The sequence below is a fragment of the Etheostoma cragini genome, chromosome 13 (genome assembly GCF_013103735.1).
Source record: "Etheostoma cragini isolate CJK2018 chromosome 13, CSU_Ecrag_1.0, whole genome shotgun sequence".
NCBI lineage: Eukaryota > Metazoa > Chordata > Actinopteri > Perciformes > Percidae > Etheostoma > Etheostoma cragini.
In genome coordinates, this window is record NC_048419.1 from 6,103,491 (window position 1) to 6,121,762 (window position 18,272).

At 40.4% G+C, this 18,272-nt stretch overlaps 2 protein-coding genes across 3 annotated transcripts in view; both read right to left on the reverse strand.

The window, feature by feature from the left end:
• The window catches only part of mmp30 (matrix metallopeptidase 30), a 24,102-nt gene extending 20,429 nt beyond the window's left edge, over positions 1 to 3,673 (reverse strand). For both annotated transcript variants that reach the window (XM_034889575.1, XM_034889574.1), the window contains exons 1-9: positions 3,404 to 3,673; positions 2,702 to 2,949; positions 1,627 to 1,775; positions 1,423 to 1,548; positions 1,169 to 1,330; positions 839 to 1,037; positions 531 to 661; positions 259 to 418; positions 67 to 170 (exon numbers count right to left, since the gene is read on the reverse strand). In XM_034889575.1, coding sequence (XP_034745466.1) covers positions 67 to 170; positions 259 to 418; positions 531 to 661; positions 839 to 1,037; positions 1,169 to 1,330; positions 1,423 to 1,548; positions 1,627 to 1,775; positions 2,702 to 2,949; positions 3,404 to 3,511 — 1,387 coding nt within the window. In that variant the 5' untranslated portion in view covers positions 3,512 to 3,673. The remainder of the gene's footprint in view (positions 1 to 66; positions 171 to 258; positions 419 to 530; positions 662 to 838; positions 1,038 to 1,168; positions 1,331 to 1,422; positions 1,549 to 1,626; positions 1,776 to 2,701; positions 2,950 to 3,403) is intronic.
• Positions 3,674 to 4,912: 1,239 nt separating this feature from the next.
• LOC117955249 (collagenase 3-like) lies at positions 4,913 to 10,161 on the reverse strand. The gene is given in 10 exon segments (XM_034889582.1): positions 4,913 to 5,106; positions 5,766 to 5,869; positions 5,959 to 6,118; positions 6,451 to 6,584; positions 7,076 to 7,188; positions 7,354 to 7,547; positions 8,288 to 8,416; positions 9,374 to 9,522; positions 9,620 to 9,867; positions 10,007 to 10,161. Coding segments are annotated over 10 exon segments (1,440 nt in total). The 5' UTR covers positions 10,106 to 10,161; the 3' UTR covers positions 4,913 to 4,996.
• Between the last annotated feature and the right edge of the window lie 8,111 nt (positions 10,162 to 18,272).

Below are 18,272 nucleotides of genomic sequence, written 5' to 3' on the forward strand. Positions count from 1 at the left end.
TGGTATCGCCCCAAACTGGCAGTGATAATTTTACTGTGAAGGGACTAACCTTTGACTGTTACCTACCTTTGTTCTCAAAAGCAGCATCCACTCTTGAGCCAATCCCAGGAAACTCTTCGCTTATGACTTTTGGGTACCCATCATCCATTCTGCCCGTCCTTTCATTGTAACTGCATGAGGAAAATGGAGAGGTGTTCATCAACACGGGGTATCTGTCAGGACTGATCATAGACGTTCATGGCTGTTGACATTACTCACCTCCAGTATTTGTTATTCACAAAGAGGAGGGTTTTACTTGTGATTGACACATGGACGGCAGCATCTACCTTGATGACTGATTGAGGGAAGCCAAAGTCGCTGAGAGGTTTGGGATAACCAGGTAGGACAGTGTTTCCTCTGATGCCCCAATAATGATTCCCTGTGATGTGAAAAGGTAGAGTCATCTTCCCAACTGGTCCTAGCAGTCCTTTCAATTCACCGAAAAAAAGAACGACAAAAAATCATATGTGGATTGTCAACTACTAACTTACCTTCAAAGAAAATGACAACATTGCTTCTTGTATTTTCAAAAGCAGCATCAACTTTGCGGATTCCAGGCCAGACAGACTGTATTTTCTTTGTTCTGATGCCGCCCCAGGAGCTCCTTCTCACCCAGAAATATCTTACAAAGAAACACAATATTCCATGTGGTCACCAGTGGTCCGGAGGTCACATACTGATAGAACAAAAATATTTTATGCATCTTACTTTTAATATAACAACTCTATCTGATGGAGAAGCATGTTTCTTTGTGAAACTCAAAAGACAAAATCTAAACAATTGAGCATAAATGTCTGACCCATCCTTGAAGAAGTGGAGACTACTCTGAATGAAGGTTGCAGCATCAAAAATCAGGTTCCTGTTGCATCTGTCTGGAGCAGGTTCTGATGTGGGTTTAGGATTTGGTTCAGGTCTAGGTTGTGGTTTTGGCACAGGTATGTTAGGCTGTGGATTTGGGTCAGGTTTAGCTGCTGGTTGAGTTGAAGTTGCTCTGACTCCTTTGAGAGGCAAAACACAAAGAAATGACACTGTTCAAGATATTGGAGTTTTGTTACAATAAAACTGCTGTGTTTCTGAAAAATAAACCTTTTATAAATTGCAGAAATCATTCTCTGAATTGGGCTCTCACCGTAGATAGCCTGTACTCCCTGTTTGTCATCATCTGGTAGCACGTAGCCCTCTGTGTTTACATACTGGTAGGTGGGATACAACAGGGCTGTCTGGACCTTAGAGTGGGCTAACCCCAATGCATGACCAAACTCATGGGCTGCCACCAAGAACAAGTTGGCTCCTGCAGACACACACTTAAAAAGTCAGCTGTCACTTATTAATCAGCTGAAGCACAACATCACTTTGATAGCGATATTTCCTTAATGTCAGCACCTGATGAAGTTAGAGTCCAGTGTTCATCTTCATCAAAATGGGTGTCTCCTCCAATTCCCTCTCCAGGGGAGAATGCATGGGCCAAGACCCCGTTGTTCCCATCGAATGGAGAAAAATCTCCATGGTCTGGTTTTGAGAGAAGAAGAATATGTAGTTAACACTAGATCAGACATGTTCTCAAAGGTACTGAAGGCACTGCGTTACCTTGAGCCTTGAACGTGATCATGATGTCAGCTGTGCCGCTGTGGATTTGCTTAAAATCCAGAGGAATGACGTCACTGTAGAGTTTCAGAGCCTTGGCTATGGTGGCATCCACATCTCTTTGACTCAGGTCTGGTGTGTACTCAATTATCCTACAGTGGTGTGAAATCACAACGGGATCATCAATAATAATTAAACACCTTAGCACATGCTGACTTTACTGCAGTTGAGCCTATTCCACGTATTGTTTGTCTCTGTGCTACCGCCCTGGAGCCCGGAGCCATCATGTTTTTTGGGTTGTCCTTCCCATTTTCGTGAACACAATTATTTTCTCAATTTCGAAACTAACAAAACGTAAATTTCTAAACTAACAAAGGTTAGGGTTCCCGTCACATAACATGTTTTTTGACCATAACTCAGAATTCCTACGTTAATTCTTAACATCTTTTAATAAATTCCATTAAGGTCTTTACTACTATGAGTCTGGACAAACCTGGATGTAAGCTGCAACTTGACTGGACGGCTAAAGGTTACAACTGCAAGGCAGGAAGGTGTGTGTGTGTGTGTGTGTGTCTCTGTGTGTCTGTGTGTGTCTGTGTGTGTCTGTGTGTTTGATCTTGGTCAACTCCCCCCCCATGACTTTGGCAAGATGGGATACTGTCTTGTCGTTCAGCTGTTACATCTCCCGTCGTCTACGAAGACAGAGAGTTGAACTACTACTCTGCCTAAGACAGGGTAGGACCTTCAGCTATTTGTTGGACACTGCCCCAAATGATGTGTACCACTGTCTCAACTTACCACATGCACACATTTTACCACACACACACATGCATTGAATGTGGAGAGATGTCAGAATGATGGGTCACTGCAGTATGCACTAAGCAGTTAAGGCTTTAGGGCTTTGTTCAAGGGCATCTAAGCAGGGACACAGGAGGTGAACTGGGTGCTTGAACCCTCCCAAGTTCCCAAGCTAAGACCCTAGGGAATGGGCTACTGCCTCCCACATGCTTTATATTTGGATAAAGAGCTTGCAGAGACTTGTTGCTCTCTGTTCTAACATGAAGATCTAGTGTAGTACCTGTAGGTAACCACAGCCTTGTTCCACTTTGGTCGCCCGTCAAAGTGACCATAAGCGCTCACGTCCGTGAAACCACAGCGGGGGCGAGCCATCACTTCCAGGGTGCTGGCGTCCAACTGCCCCGACACCTCTAGGCCAAAATACTCCTGCATTTTTCTGAGAGTGGCGTCAAAGGAATCTAGAGAGCTGCGCCACACACTGTTGGGGGCACTGACCCCCACATCAGAAAAAAACTGAGACAGATAGACCTGGACACAGAAAAAACAGGAGGAATCCTGAAAAACTGTAACTTTAGTCAAGCTGACTCTTTTTTTTTACATAATAATAACTTGAATTGCTCAGTTTTCTTGAACATTATAGATAAACAATATAATCACTTACTCTTATATTATATTCCCAGCATATCTGAAAATACACCCTATTTTAATTTATTTCTGTAAACCACATTAATAATTAAAAATTCTGTCTGGTGTGATGTGCAGCACAGGCAGTTGTTCAAACCAAATGTAATGCTGTAAATGACTTTAAATGCCTTTAGTAGGATATTAATATTTCTGAAAATTGAGAAATATTTTTCTTTTTAATGATACATTTCACAAAGGCCTAAATTTATTGTTTGACAATTTGGAAGAGCACTGATCTTACAGAATCCCCTCCTTAATACAGACAGGTTAAACAGTTTTAGAAGCCCCCCGTGATTACCTGGGCTTTGGAGAGCTCTTCTTGCTGGGGTGGAGTGGTGGGCACAGCTCCACACAGTGCTACAACCACAACCATTGCCACCGTTTTCACAGCCAGTGCACCTTCCATGATTCCTTTTTAGTCTACTGCAGAAAAAAAGAAGGAATAACTCCGTCTACTGTTCTTTTTCTTCCTCTCGGGTTCTGCTCAGATGTAGAGTTGGAACCCACTAGTTCCTGAAACAGTGAATGTCAGTGTTTTGGTCGGTAGATGGAGAACAGGGGGAGATGCAGATGGGGCAATAAAACATTCCTGCAAGTGTTTCAACAGGCTTGTTTGGAACATCATGAGAGAGATAAAGTGCAGTGATAGGAGGGGGAGTCGGGGGGGGGGGGGGGGGGGGGGGGGGTAAGGTGAGATCAACAGTTAAAGAAGTTGGGCCTGTGTGAACATGATGTAGATTAGATTAGAACATCAGGCCTGTTTTATTAAGTTGGTGGAGAATGTGTTGTTTACTATTGTTCTTTTTTGCTCATCCCGTCACTTTTACAGAGGTTTCTTACTCGCAATAAAGGTTTTGAGAGCGTAGGTAGATGAGTTTACTCACTAGTTGTTGGCTTATAACACACATTAAATTACCAGAGGAAAATACAAAACTAAAGATTTGGGGAGAAAAACGCAATGCCCTGTTACCCTCTTTGAAATTGCATATCAATGTTCGGCAAATAGAACTCTCTGGATTTAAAATAGAATAATTGAAAAAAAAAAAATATATTAACATTCTTCACTCCAAGCAAAAGTCAAAAGGTCTAGTGCAGACTCCAACCACATCTACCCACAGTCTGCTTATCGGTTTATCAAAAAGTGACTTGCTTGTATTTCCACAGTGTCTTTTATACCACATTGTTTTGATTTTCACTAAGCAGTTTAGTTTTGGAAGGCGCATTCATTTCTCAAAACATGTTTCCTTTTTTTTTGCAAGCAATCAGCTTCCTGCTCTTTTCTATATGGTGACCCAGGGCCTTCTCACGGCATTTATGCTGGATGTTAGTGAGCTCACTTACTGTACGTTACACACCTGATGCTGATTTGTAGAAATGTTCATTGTCTAGATTCAACCCTCTTAGAAAAGAATGTTCAAATACAATGAAAATAATAAACAAATTTAACTCTCAACTCACCATTTATTGATTGTTATTACAAAAGGTAACCAATATCAATAGATTGCCGAAATAAAGAACAGCAGTGATATAACCAGTAGTAATAGGTCAAATGCTATGGACTTGCTTGATTGGTCTAATCAGATGCATCACCAGGATCTTCCTGAGAGTTTGACCCTCCGAGACTTTGGACGAAATATACCATTTTCAAGATGGCTGAAAAATCTCATAACTTCAATAATGCATATACAATTAACAGACATGAAGACAGTGTCTAAAAAATGATATCAGCATTTACATACAGCACATTTTCAAATTGCATTTGATACAATTAAATGTGGAACACATACTATATTGAATAATACATTTCTTTTTAAGTGATGTTTTATCACTGCTGTTGTACATTGATTCTCATTCAGAGTGGCTACATAAGCAGCTTGGCCAGTAAACTGCTCTAGACATTAGTGCAGCGCAGGAAGTGGCTGTTCCTCAGCACACGGTGCAACCTCCCGGTCCTCAGGCTGTACTCATACATGTACGGTCCGCTGTAGATGTAAGTAAAACCTGCAGAACAGAGACTCCATGTTAGTGCGCGCTCCGAATAGTTCAACATTTTGGGAAACATTCTAAGTGATTTTCTTGCCCAGAACTAGATGAAAAGATTAATAGCATTCCCATGTCTGTACATTGCATATGAGGCTTGAGCCAAGAGCCGGTTATGATAGCTTAGCATGAAGACAGATCAGCAGGGAAAACAGTTAGCATGGCTCTGTCAAAAAAGGTAACAACATGCTTCATGTCTAACAGACGTTATATTATTGTAGTATTTTTCTTAGTGTCAAGTGCAAAAATCCTTACATTCTTTATTGTACTACATTTTCTTTTTTTCACAGAAAGACAGAAAAAAGACAGCAACAAAACACAAAGAAAGAGGAGGCAGCTCCATTGTGTGTGTGTGTGTGTGTTTGTGTGTGTGTGTGTGTGTGTGTGTGTGTGTGTGTATCCATCTACTGTATACAATTCTTCTTCTCAAATGTAACTTCTCATGTATAGTAACTGTAAGTAAGAAAGCCAAAAAGTGCATTGCCCAAAAATGTCCTTTTTCTTGAAAAGGCTTAAATAATTGAAGGGGGTAGTGATCATTAATTTGTTAGGAAAAACATCTCAGTTCAGTTGTTTTGACATGGAAATTTTGACTCCAGCCAGCTTTAAATGGAACTCACCATTGACTTGGAAAGCAGCAGTCACCTTGCTGTTCAGGCCCGAGAATGTCTGATGCACTCGCTTGGGAAATCCTTGGTCCATGGTCTTCTTGGCCTCATCATAACTGAGGAAATACAGACAGTAATTAGATACAGTCAAGAAGGATAAAGGGTTGAGAACAGCTCATACTGAAATCAGAAATGATGAACACACCTGTAGTAAGAGCTGCCTACAAAGAACAGAGTCTTGCCGGATTCAGCGTCATAGAGGGCCGCGTCGATTTTCTTCACACTTTTGCGCAGACCAAAACTGGAAAGTGTTTTGGGATAGCCACTCACAAGATCAAAGCCAGCAAAGGCCCACACTTTATTATCTGCAGGCAGGAAACAACAATAGAATGTTGAATTAGGTCAACTTTCAAATGGTGTCAGATTGGAGTCTTGTGTAGGAAATATGTGTATCATGCATTTTTAATATTCAATTGGAAATCAAAAACGGGGAATCAAAAAAAAAAAAAAGCTTGTTTTCCATACTTTAAGTCTTTTGACTTAGCATTAAATGAAAGTACAAAAACAATGTGTTATTAGGTATTTTGTGTTGGATTTATGAATGAATAACTGATTGTTTTGTTAAATATCAGATTTTTGATTCCCAATTGAATTAGAAAACAAATGAATGCCACACATATAATTTGAGAAGACATACCTTTAAAGAGAAAGACTCTGTCTGACTGTTGGCTTTCATAAGCAGCGTCGATGTTGGGGGGGGCATTGGGCCAGAAGCTTGTGATGAGACTTAGCTGGGGTGTATTGCTCTGAGGGGAGCTCCGCCAGAAGAAGCTGAGAACACACAAGAACAATTTGCACATAAACCCGGCCACTTGTGGTGAGAAGCATGTCCAATAGGCAGAATCGTCTCTTCCTACAGGCGGACTATGCAGAAGCATGGGGGTCCCCGCAGCCGCTAGGGGGCCCCAAAGCTGTACGTTTAGCCCGTTCCAAGTCAATGTATGTAGGGAGAAATGACCTGTCTTCATAAAGGGGGTAAGCCTCTCCTCTCTAAGCGTAGCTCCCATGGCACCATTTTAATGCTAGAAAGCCTTCACTGCCATTTGTTTACAAAAATTATTTTTTTTATGAATCTAGCATGTTTTTGAAGTGTAATAGATTGACGCATCTCCACGGATCACCTTAAATGTTTGAATCCCCCCCATTGTAATTTGACAACATAGAGGCATCTTGCACAGGGCCCACCAGAAGCTAGAAACGGCCCAGCTAATAGGCTTCAGATGCCAATGTTTTAGCATTCTGCTGTACAGTAAGTCTGATACCTGTCCTTGAAGAAGAGCATCTCTCCCCGCAGGGTAGTGACAGCATCCAGGACCATGGTTGAATCACAGACATCAGGGGTGGTGGGGGGCTGAAGTTTAGCCACAGAGGGGCCCTTACCTGGAGGATGGATGAGTCATTGATGAGTATTTAGAGCGCCCTGATTCCCAATGCAACAAAGTCAAACAAACTGTTGAAACTACTCAAACAGTTGACTGGCATCACCAAATAATGTGCAAGAGATTCTCAGAGATATTGGTCAAGTGCTATTTGTGCCAACAGGCCCAGATGATCCAGCCAGTTAGTACTAACCATAGAGAGACTGGATGCCGTTGACATCATCCCGGGGCAGAACAAAGGTGTCTGGGTTTCTGTATGAGTACACAGGGTACATGAGAGCACCAGGATCATTAGAGTGAGACAAACCCAGGGAGTGGCCAAACTCATGGGCAGCCACCATGAAGAGGACATAGCCTACATCAGGAAACACAGAAGTACAGGTTCATGTTCAGACTACTTCATTTGTACCCATGGATTTGGTAGGTAGATTTGATCCGCAGTAAGAATACCACATCCCCCTTTACTATGAAAACCAAAAAAAAACTGTACTACAAAAAATATTGAAGGTTCTACCAATCAGGACAGAGAGAGAGAAAGAGAGATGAATATAAACAAGTGAAATCTGTAGAAAATAAAGATTTAAATCGTCATCATTTGTGTGCAAATTTTGCTACAGCTCGTTCAACTCACCTTGTGGCAGCAGGAACAAAGCTATTTTTGTACCACTTTGTCATGTAAGAAGGAAGGAAGAAGGAAGAAGCTTAAAAACTCTGTGCAAAGCTTTCATTAACTAAGGAGAGGGTGGAGGAGACGGATGCCCAGAAGCTTAAAATCTCTGTGCAAAGTGTGGGAGCCATCACTTTAAATAGCGGATGCTATTGTTGAGTTATAAAAAGTTAAATAATGATTTGAAAACAATGTTTTTCTGTTTCATGTGTCCTCTACAGCCACATTGAGTCAATCCTGATCTAACCTAATTAGCAATCCACTGCTTCACACCAACCCAACCTTCTTAAAGTTGTTGATCTGGTCATTTAACAGGAAGTAACCTTCTGCCTGCCCCTGCCCCCAGGATTATAGCGTTTCAAAACATACACTGACAGAGCATTAGTGACTAAAAGAGACACAATGCTGGTCATAAATAACAAACTTACCTCTGTTGGAGCGGAAAGTGAACTTCTCATCGTCATCGAAATGAGCGTCTCCTCCAATGCCAGAGGATGGGGCGAAGGCATGGGCAAGAGTGCCACTAGGGCCATCAAAGGGGTAATAATCCCCATGAGCTGTTAACAAGAACATACTCAACGTCAGGTTATGCAAACTATAGAAAACAAGTTCAGACGGCTCCAAGATGGCTTCAAGCACGGCCGCAGGTGGAATGTTTGTTGTCTCTTTATGTCGACAGATACAGATTACTTAACTGCACTGCAATCAGTGGCTGTAATTAAGGGATTTGTCACTAAAATATGAACCACACTGGCTATGTGCTACAACACAGGGTTCAACAAGTGCTCTAAGATATGTACCATGACAAATCAAACACATCCTGGAAAATAGATACTTCACACTATAACCTATACAACTAGTCTGATTCTTAGTGGCATTTTGGGGCAAGGGCGGAGCCAGACTTTTGGGCTGAGCCCAGACCCAGGAGGGAGAATTTTGTTCTCCCATTTATGGCACCACAATGCATTATTTTAAGATATAAAAAAATGCCTAGAAACCTGTAGATCATTTCGGAAGAATATGATCCTGTGGAGCCTACATCCTCTTTTTTTTTTGCTATTTGTAACTGTCATTATTTTTATGAGCAGAACACAGCAAATGTTGAGGATTTAACTTTATTGTGAAACCAAATTTTTGTTTTACTATACTGGAGTAGAGTTCACAAAATTAATGGCAACATATCCCCAGCTCAATTTATTTGCCGATCCAGCCAGAGAGACTGAGGGGAAAGGACGCAAAGTTGAAGGTAAATGTCAAACCTCAAAGATTCAGGGCGTTGGGGCTGTAGTAAAAAACAAAGCTAACCCAAACTCCCACCCCACACCATTTTTTGAGCTATGTTTACTGGAGTATTTAAACGGTATGGTACTTTATACTTCTAGACCAAAATGTGTCACAGAGAAATGTCCTATTTACACTTCACTACATTTAAGTCACTAATTATTACTAGATTAAGATTTTGCATGCTAGGATTTGAGAACTTCTTCCACCACTGAAACTGATTGTGCACTCACTTCGGCGGCCAAAGGAGATCATGATGTCAGCGGTTCCACTGTTGATTCTTGTGAATCTCAGAGGAGTGACTTTGGCCCAAACCTGCAGAGCTTTCTCCATGGAGTCATCTATCTCTGCCACAGACATGTCAGGTGTGTAGTTCACTATCCTTTAGGACAGAAAAGGGTTAGTTATGTTTAAATAATTAAAGACATGCGCTACCTACATTAAGTTTCTCTCACACATTCTCCTTCCATATCAGTCACCTGTAGGTAAGGCTGTTTTTTTGCCACTTGTAGTTTCTTCCAAACGTGGAGAACCTTGCAATGTTGGTGTCTGGGACGCCACAGCGGGGCTTCTTCATCACCGCCATGGTGTCGGCATCCAGCGTCCCGGTGATCTGGAGGCCGAAGAATCTCTGCATCTCACTCAGCTTCCTGCTCACCTGGCTGATCCCCTGTCTGCTAGTTGGACCCGTCTCCTCTGTTAGGTTGAAGAAGTTCTTTAGGTAGCTCTGTAAAAGAAGATGAGAATACTTATTGTTCTGGAATGATCTTCAAAACAAGTTAAAAATATATAGTTCACCCTAATCTTGAACACATCTTGAAAGCAATATCGTAAGAGCACATTTAAGATGAATTAAAGATACATACCTCTGCATCATGTACATCTTGATCAGTGACTTGTGTTACCGGCACGCAGTAAACTGCCACCGCCAGGCTCAGGATGATGCACAGACTGCAAGACCTCATGCTTCCTCTTTGGATGCCGCTTGTGTTTCTGTGTTGGAAGTCAGCTGTTATATAGGCTGAGGAGTAGACATGTTGGGTAGTGGGCGTGTTGAGCAACTACCTTTCTGAGTCAGTTACTCAAGAAGTTTTCCATAAATAGATGAAAGGAGAAGTTGCTTTGATTGCTCAGCCACCCCCCTAAAAAATTCCCAAACAAGACTATTTATGATGATACAACATGATGCCCATACTGTTAGTTATTCAGTTAGGTATGAACTGCATAAATAAAATAAGTAATATGGAAGCGATACTTAAACATGTATTATAGTTTCTGGGCAGTTTAACAGGAGGAGCTAACCAAGGTACCACATTTAATGATTTCATTGTCTGTTGATTAAGCTTGGATTCTGAGTGATATTCTATATTAAGTATAGAGAAACTTCTTTAACCCTCAGGCTAGTGTTGACAAGACAGTGACGTGCTTTGTGTGAAAACACAGACAAGCTGCATCATGTCATGAAGTCTTCTGACACACAATGGAGTATTTGTAGATGCACAGATCATTAATCATGCTGTGGTCTATTACTCACTAACCACTTGCTAATAGTTAAACAGCTGCAGCAATAAGGTTAATAGATGAGTCAATATTTATAACTTCAGACAGATCTTAGATTTTATAATTACAGTAAGGTCAATTTGTTCTGTGACATATTTTTGGGGGCTGTAACACATCCAAAGGACTTAACTTTTTTACAAGTGACAATATTCCTTATGTCAACTAGATTTTCTACATATCTGTAAAATCAATTTTAATACATATTGCTGCATCTATTTATGTAAGATGTGTACATTATTGTTGGGTGGAAAACTACATTGGTATAGGGAGATGGAATGGGAACCAGAGGGTCGCGGTTCAAGTCCCAATACAGACCAAAGTACAGAGTGTGGATTGGTAGCTGGAGAGATGCCAGTTCACCTCCTGGGTGCTGCTAATAAACCCTCATTGGGTGAAAACCTTGTATGTCCAAAACAGTTTTCAGGAAATGAAAAAGAAATGTCAATTTAATAACATTTGAATGAGTTGGTTGCCTTAAGACAAAGTCAGACCCAATCTTGTCAGTTTAAATATTTCTAAAACCTTTTTTTGGTAAAAAGGGTGACCAACAACATTGATTCATGAAATTGTTTTATAAACAACCAAATATGGAGATGAAGTTTCTACCTAACATGTATTCATTATTTTTTCATGCAACAAATTGTAAATCATGTGACCAATTGATGGGATGCATATTGAAAAAAACATTTTGTTAAATCTACTGTTCCACTTTGAAAGTGGAAGATTATTGTCAGTGTGTTGAGTATGTATTTCAGGGATCATTGAGCTCCTTTTACAACACTATTGCATGCTGACATTATCACTTTTACCAACCCCTGCATTATTCATCGGAGTAGGATATCAGACATTGTGATTACTGGCGGATTTTCACTCACCTAAAGGATTATTAGGAACACCCTACTAATACTGTGTTTGACCCCCTTTTGCCTACAGAACTGCCTTAATTCTACTTGGCATTGATTTAACAAGGTGCTGAAAGCATTGTTTAGAAATGTTGGCTCATATTGATAGGATTGCATCTTGCAGTTGGAGATTTGTGGGATGCACAGCCAGGGCATGAAGCTCCCGTTCCATCACATCCCAAGGATGCTCTATAGGGTTGAGATCTGGTGACTGTGGGGGCCATTTTAGCACAGTAAACTCACTATCAGTTCAAGAAACCAATTTGAAATGATTCAAGCTTTGTGACATTGTGCATTATCCTGCTGGATGAAGCCATCAGAGGATGTGCCAAGAAAACATCCCCCATATCATTAAACCAACACCACCAGCATGCACAGTGGTAACAAGGTATGATGGATCCACGTTCTCATTCTGCTTACGCCAAATTCTGACTCTACCATCCAAATGTCTCAACAGAAATCAAGACTCAGACTAGGCAACATTTTTCCAGTCTTCAACTGTCCAATTTTAGTTAACTCTTGCAAATTGTAGCATATTTTTCCTATTTGTAGTGGAGTTGAGTGATACCCGGTGGGGTCTTGTGCTGTTGTAGCCCATCCGCCTCAAGGTTGTGCGTGTTGTGGCTCCACAAATGCTTTGCTGCATACCATGGTCGTAACAAGTAGTTATTTCAGCCAAAGTTGCTCTTCTATCAGCTTGAATCAGTCTGTCCATTCTCCTCCGACCTCTAGCATCAACAAGGCATTTTTGCCTACAGGACTGCCGCATGCTGGATGTTTTTCCTAAAAAAAAAGGATCCTAATAATCCTTTAGGTGAGTGCATATCACACACAAACAGGATTCTCTGGCCACTTGGTGGCAGTATACATACATCTGAGATTTACCATGTTTTGTTCTTAAGAAAACTAACCACAAGCCTACAATGGAACTGATTTCCCATTTAATTTTAATTATTTCAATATGCAGTACATTCACCCAATTCTTTCCCTTCATTGACAAATTCACATAGGGTAAAGTCTACCTTAAAATAGGTTTTACCAAACAAAGTTAGGTGTTAAACTCCATGACAAGTTATCAGGGAAAAACAGGTTTACTAGTTTTGTCGCAAATAAGACATTTGCATGAATCACTTTTTTTCCTGAGCTACATGCTCAGCTGTTCGTGGTACTGTAGGAGAAACTGAACTTAAACCCCTCAGAGAGTACCTCCCACTTATACTGTTTTAAAAGTGCGCCAATATATTGTTGTCAATGTCCATTTCTTGGTCAGTGGGTCTACCACTTTATACATATTTCAATCTGGAATCATTTGATACAATTGCCATTGCATTTGGTAGGTCTACAAATACTGTAGATGGTCCCCTCAGGATGCACTGAAATAACTTGCTTCTCGATTGGAATGTTTTTAACTACTGGATGGCTTACCATAACATTTTGGCTAATATATGGCGCTGTGCAGGAAGGTCTGGCAATAAGAGTGGCGAGGGCCATGGCGCTACAGGAATAACTGCCAGATTCCAACTAGCCACTAATGCCACCTCGGAACTTTCAACCCAACATATGCTTTACTTCTCTTTTAATACTTTTCTAAAAAGGCCACACAGGTTTGTGACTTAAGCAAGACAAGTCTTTCCAAAAATAAATCTTTATTGAAAGTTATTTGACTGAAAATCCAAAATGTATATAGCACTTTACAGCAACCAGCAGGTATCTAAAGTGCTTAACAGAATGAGTAAAATCACATACAATAGAAAGTGAACTTAGAAAACCGTAAAAATCAGAAAAAGTAAACAATGAAATTGTCAAACCACTGATACATACTAAAAGCCAAACAAACGTTTTGAGTTTTGTTCTGAAAAAAGCTACATCTGTAACAGTGTGAACAACAAGGGGTAACTTGTTCCAGAATCTCGGGGAAGCAACTGCAAAAGCCTGATTACTCCATTTATTCCTGGACCTTGGGACTTCTTAAACCAACTGATCTGAAGTCCGCAATGACCGATTGTGCTCCCGCAAAGTTTCAATTTCAACCAAATACTCAAGGGCAAGACAGTTTAAAGCCTTTAAAAAAGCTAAAGAACAAAACTCACAAGGAGCCGATGCAGGGTGTACAGAACAGGAGTGATGTGTGCCCGTCTAGTTGCATTTGTTGAGAGCAGCAGCATTTTGAACAAATTTAAGGCGTGAGACAGATGTTTGATTCAGCCCAACATAGACAGCATTATCTCAGTCTGACCCTGAACTAACAGAAGCATGAATGGCCTTTTCTAGGTTGTGCCTGCTCAGAAAAGGCTCAACTTTAGCCAGCAGACAAAGCTGGAAAACAAAATTTAACAAAATTATTTATCTTTTTTGTCAAATTGCCTGATTCAATCAAAAGTAACCCAAGTTTTTGACACCTGATCTAGTGTAGGATGCCAGAGCTCCAAACTCAAAGCTGGACCCTTCTGCATGCCTGGAGTGCAGAAAGTAAACTCCATTTTACCTTCAAATTAAGTTGTTTGAAAGCCACAAGTTAACACTGTCATTTGTTTTCATTGGCAAATAGATTTGCAAATCTGCATCGCAATGAAAAGACACACAATAGGGCAACAATTGACCCCTGTTGTACCCCACAGGAGGGAAGCCACTGACAAGGAGAAGTCAATCAAAAACACAAAAGCTATTTGACAGCTAGGACCTGAACCATTTGAGTGCCGAGCCTCATATGCCTACACAATTCTCAAGGTGTGAGGAGAACATGGTCCATTGTGTCAAACGCCACTGTGAAGTCTAAAAGGACTAAAACAGGATTCCCAGCACCTACAGACAAGGCAATATCATTATGTACCTTTAAACGTGCAGTGAAAAGAGGGTGGTTTTAAAGGTAGGTGAATCAAATTAAATATAAAATTTAGTAATAAGAGAAATTGTCCATCCATCTATCCATCCTCGACCGCTTATCCAGTACCAAGTCGCGGGGGCAGCAGCTCCAGAAAGGGACCCCAAACCTCCCTTTCCTGAGCCACATCACCCAGCGCCGACTGGGGGATCCCAAGGCGTTCCCAGGCCAGGTTGGAGATATGATGCCTCCACGTAGTCCTGGGTCTTCCCCGACCCTTCTTCCAACTGGACATGCCTGGAACACCTCCCCAGGGAGGCACCTAAATAGTTCATCATGTTGACATTTATAAAAAAAAAAAAAAAAAGTAATTTTAAAACCAAATACTTATACTTACCAAATAAAAAGGCAACGTTGATGGAGGCCAGCAGTGGATAGGCAAGGTAACTCAGTGTGTTGCAAGTGTGCATCAGCTTCCCTACCACATGTGCTCACCAATTGATAAGTCAATGCAGAGCTGTTCACTGAAAATCGTGTCACTGAAATTGTGTTCCAGTGCCATCACTGGAACTGTGCACTCTCATGCCTCCACCACAAGCTGGCTAATAGCTCCACTGGAAAGGAAACCACAAAGATATACAAAATTCTAATCATAGTAAATTAATTGAAATAAAAGGCAAAACAGCTGACAAACTGCATAAGAAAAACCACCACTGATAAACAGTTAAACAGGTTAAGGAACATTTACTTTCAGTAGACATCTTACCTTGCTGGGTATTCCTAACTTTCACCATGAGCACAGTAGACTAGGGAAAAAAATAAAAATAAAAAAATTGAAAAATGGGCAACCTACATAAAAAAGAAAGGCAAGTCAAAATCATGTCTTAAAAGCATAACACAGGGTCTCAATCTACTCACCTACCAATATGATCACAGAGAGGGTACAATGAGACTGACAGGCAGAGAACACAAAACGGCACAGGTGCCTTAAATAAGCTCAGCTAATGAGGGGGTTTGGTCTGGGTGGAGCTAATTTGAAACTAGAGAGGTATGTTCAAGATCTCAACACTTGAAGTTCTGCACACAAGACAGCCCCACTACACGAGACTAGTAGGAAAATGGCCCTACTTCTCACTTGATTTAATGCAAAAACTAACATTTATACAACACTTACACTAACAACAATACCAAAACGTTTTCAAAATGAGTTCATGGTCTTAATCAATCGCTATACGTTTTAGGTGTTGTCCGTCTAAACTTTGACCTCGTCACTGTGTGTTTTGTCCTCATCGCAGTTAATTGGAACATTTTGGTCACCTAATAATGTCTTATTTAGTGTTAGCAGGGAACTTAAGGGAATGTCTGCCATACATGCAGATGAATGGTGCCAGTATCTGGTGGTCTCTTTACCCACCAGTAAAACTGCACCAGATGACAATTGTCAAAAGGGTTAAAAATTAGCAACTTTTCCCATTTAGCTAGTGTAGCCCCAATGCAACCATAAACAACACTAGCATAGCTGCATCATCCTCCCAAGCTCCCCCATTTGTTAAAAAATCGTCACGTCCAGATTTAAAGATCAATATGGAGGTGGCCAAATGCCAAACTCAAGGCTTCAAAACAGCCGTCCACAAACCGATGGATGACAATACAGCTGCAACATCCTCGGTAGATTTGTAAATTATGCCAATCCTATATACGAGGGGGATTATTCTCTATCAAACAGCTAGTAACCAACAGCCACGGGAGTCATTTAATATTTTTTTTGTCTCCATTTCTTAACCTGCTTACATCGTGACAATGCGATACTATGTTTGGCAATCTGTGCAAATACCTTGTTAAATCAATCCTGCTTTATCCACAGCCAGGATTAGATTGTAAAAAATCACTGAAAAAACTTGTGAATAAGGTTTTAGAAATGTGTAAAGTCTTTTAAATGTGCAGACAAGAGGTAAGTTTCTTACATGTGAAAACCTACTTTGCAATTCTGATTCATTTTCATTTCAGAACAAAACTCTGGGTTCAGTGTCTTGCCCACTGACACTTTGACATGGGACAGCAGGGCCAGGGCAACCGCTCAAACACTGAGCCACTAAACAACAACAACAAAAAGATTTTTTATTCCTATTCACACAAATAAAGCAACCACTAATGGATGAACCTGCTGCATTTAAGCAAATGAGGTGTAACCATGTATCTAGCTATTTTAAATAGCTGACGTCACTGTATTGTTGAACAGTAACTTAATTTAATGTGTACTGCATGTGGCGTTTCCTTGTGCAAATGCTCCATTGTGCACCCTGCTCGAACCTCCTACTTTACCCCAGTGGAAATATAAATACGAATACAAGTTTATGAGGAATATAAAGATGCGTTGGGGGGCAATCCTCTTCTACAGCCCAACTTGGCGATGTGAGATGTTCAGCATTGGCCCATGATTGTACACAGCGTACTTAGAGAAAAAGATTAAAAAAGCCAATCTAAAAATGGACCACATAAGGTTGCAGATGAAATACTGCACAGTAAATGTATATTACTGCATTTGTTTTCAGATTTCAACAGATAAATGAAATGTCATTGTTGTTGAGAACTCGCAAAAGCAATATCATGGCAAACAGGATTGATCTGCATGCAAAATAATAACAAACCATATTTAAAAATGTATTTAAAAACTTTATTTATTTATTTATTCATGGTGGCAATGTCTTTTAACTTTGGCCTATTTGGTTTTTTTTCTATTTGTGCACATACATACAATCATATGTTTTATCACAGTGACGTACAAATGTGTGTAGACATGTGCAATTGTAACATTGTTAATATTTGAAAAAACATTTTACGTAACATGCTCCAAAGTTCCACACTAAGAGACACTTGAAAATATAGGATTTTCTCGCCTAAATTTTTACCCTTAAAAAAGTGCTGCCGTTTCCACATGCTTTGGCCCTCTGGGATGACCCTGAGTTCTTTGGGAAGTTAACACTCTCAACTTGTTGTTTCTAGTGGCAGTGTGACACTAGGCCTTACTGACATAGAGCTACAGAGGTTAGAACACAGAATTTATATTTCCGTCCAAGTAAATCATCTGAAAAATTAATAAAAAGCACTACTGTAAGCATATTACATGGGCTATGTACTAAAATAGTACTCTAGCCACATGTGTCAACTTAGAACAGAAAAAATCCAGAAAAAAATGACTTATAAAATTGATTTTATATGAATGTATTTCTACAGATGTGTCTGTGCGTTTGTCTTATTTCTTATTTCTATAAAAGCCCAAAAAGTGCTAAATACAAAACTTCTGAAATACGAAAACACATCCACATCACTGACAGATATGTCTGGAAGAAGTATATACATAGATTTGCCTTCAGACAGCTGTAAGAGATCACAGGAATAGTTTTTGTTGGCCATGTTTGATATCAATCAACTCGTCTTCTTATTGGCTACACAGGGATGCCAGTTTTATGACCTTATCTTCTAATTTGTGGGCTCCACTGTCAATCTTTCCCATGTGGGCCCAATGGGGAGTGTGAGATTTCATTTGCTTAGCTTGGGGGTATCTTGGCTGATGCTATTGGCTGGGAACAAGGTTCATTGCAATCTGCACAAGCCAGAGAATGTAACGGTGTCTTTGGTTTTTCTGTAGCGTGCCAAGGGAAAAAGATACACACGATAGAAACCAAGAAATGATGCACTATCTAGATTTCTCTACATCAAAACTTGGGCTGAAACTACAAGATTGTGAAGAGACCAGATAATTATGGATTACAAGGCTTGGATATTCTAATACCTTAGTGTTAGGGGGCGTGTGAGGATTGGACCCAAATGCAGAGAGGAGAACGGCAG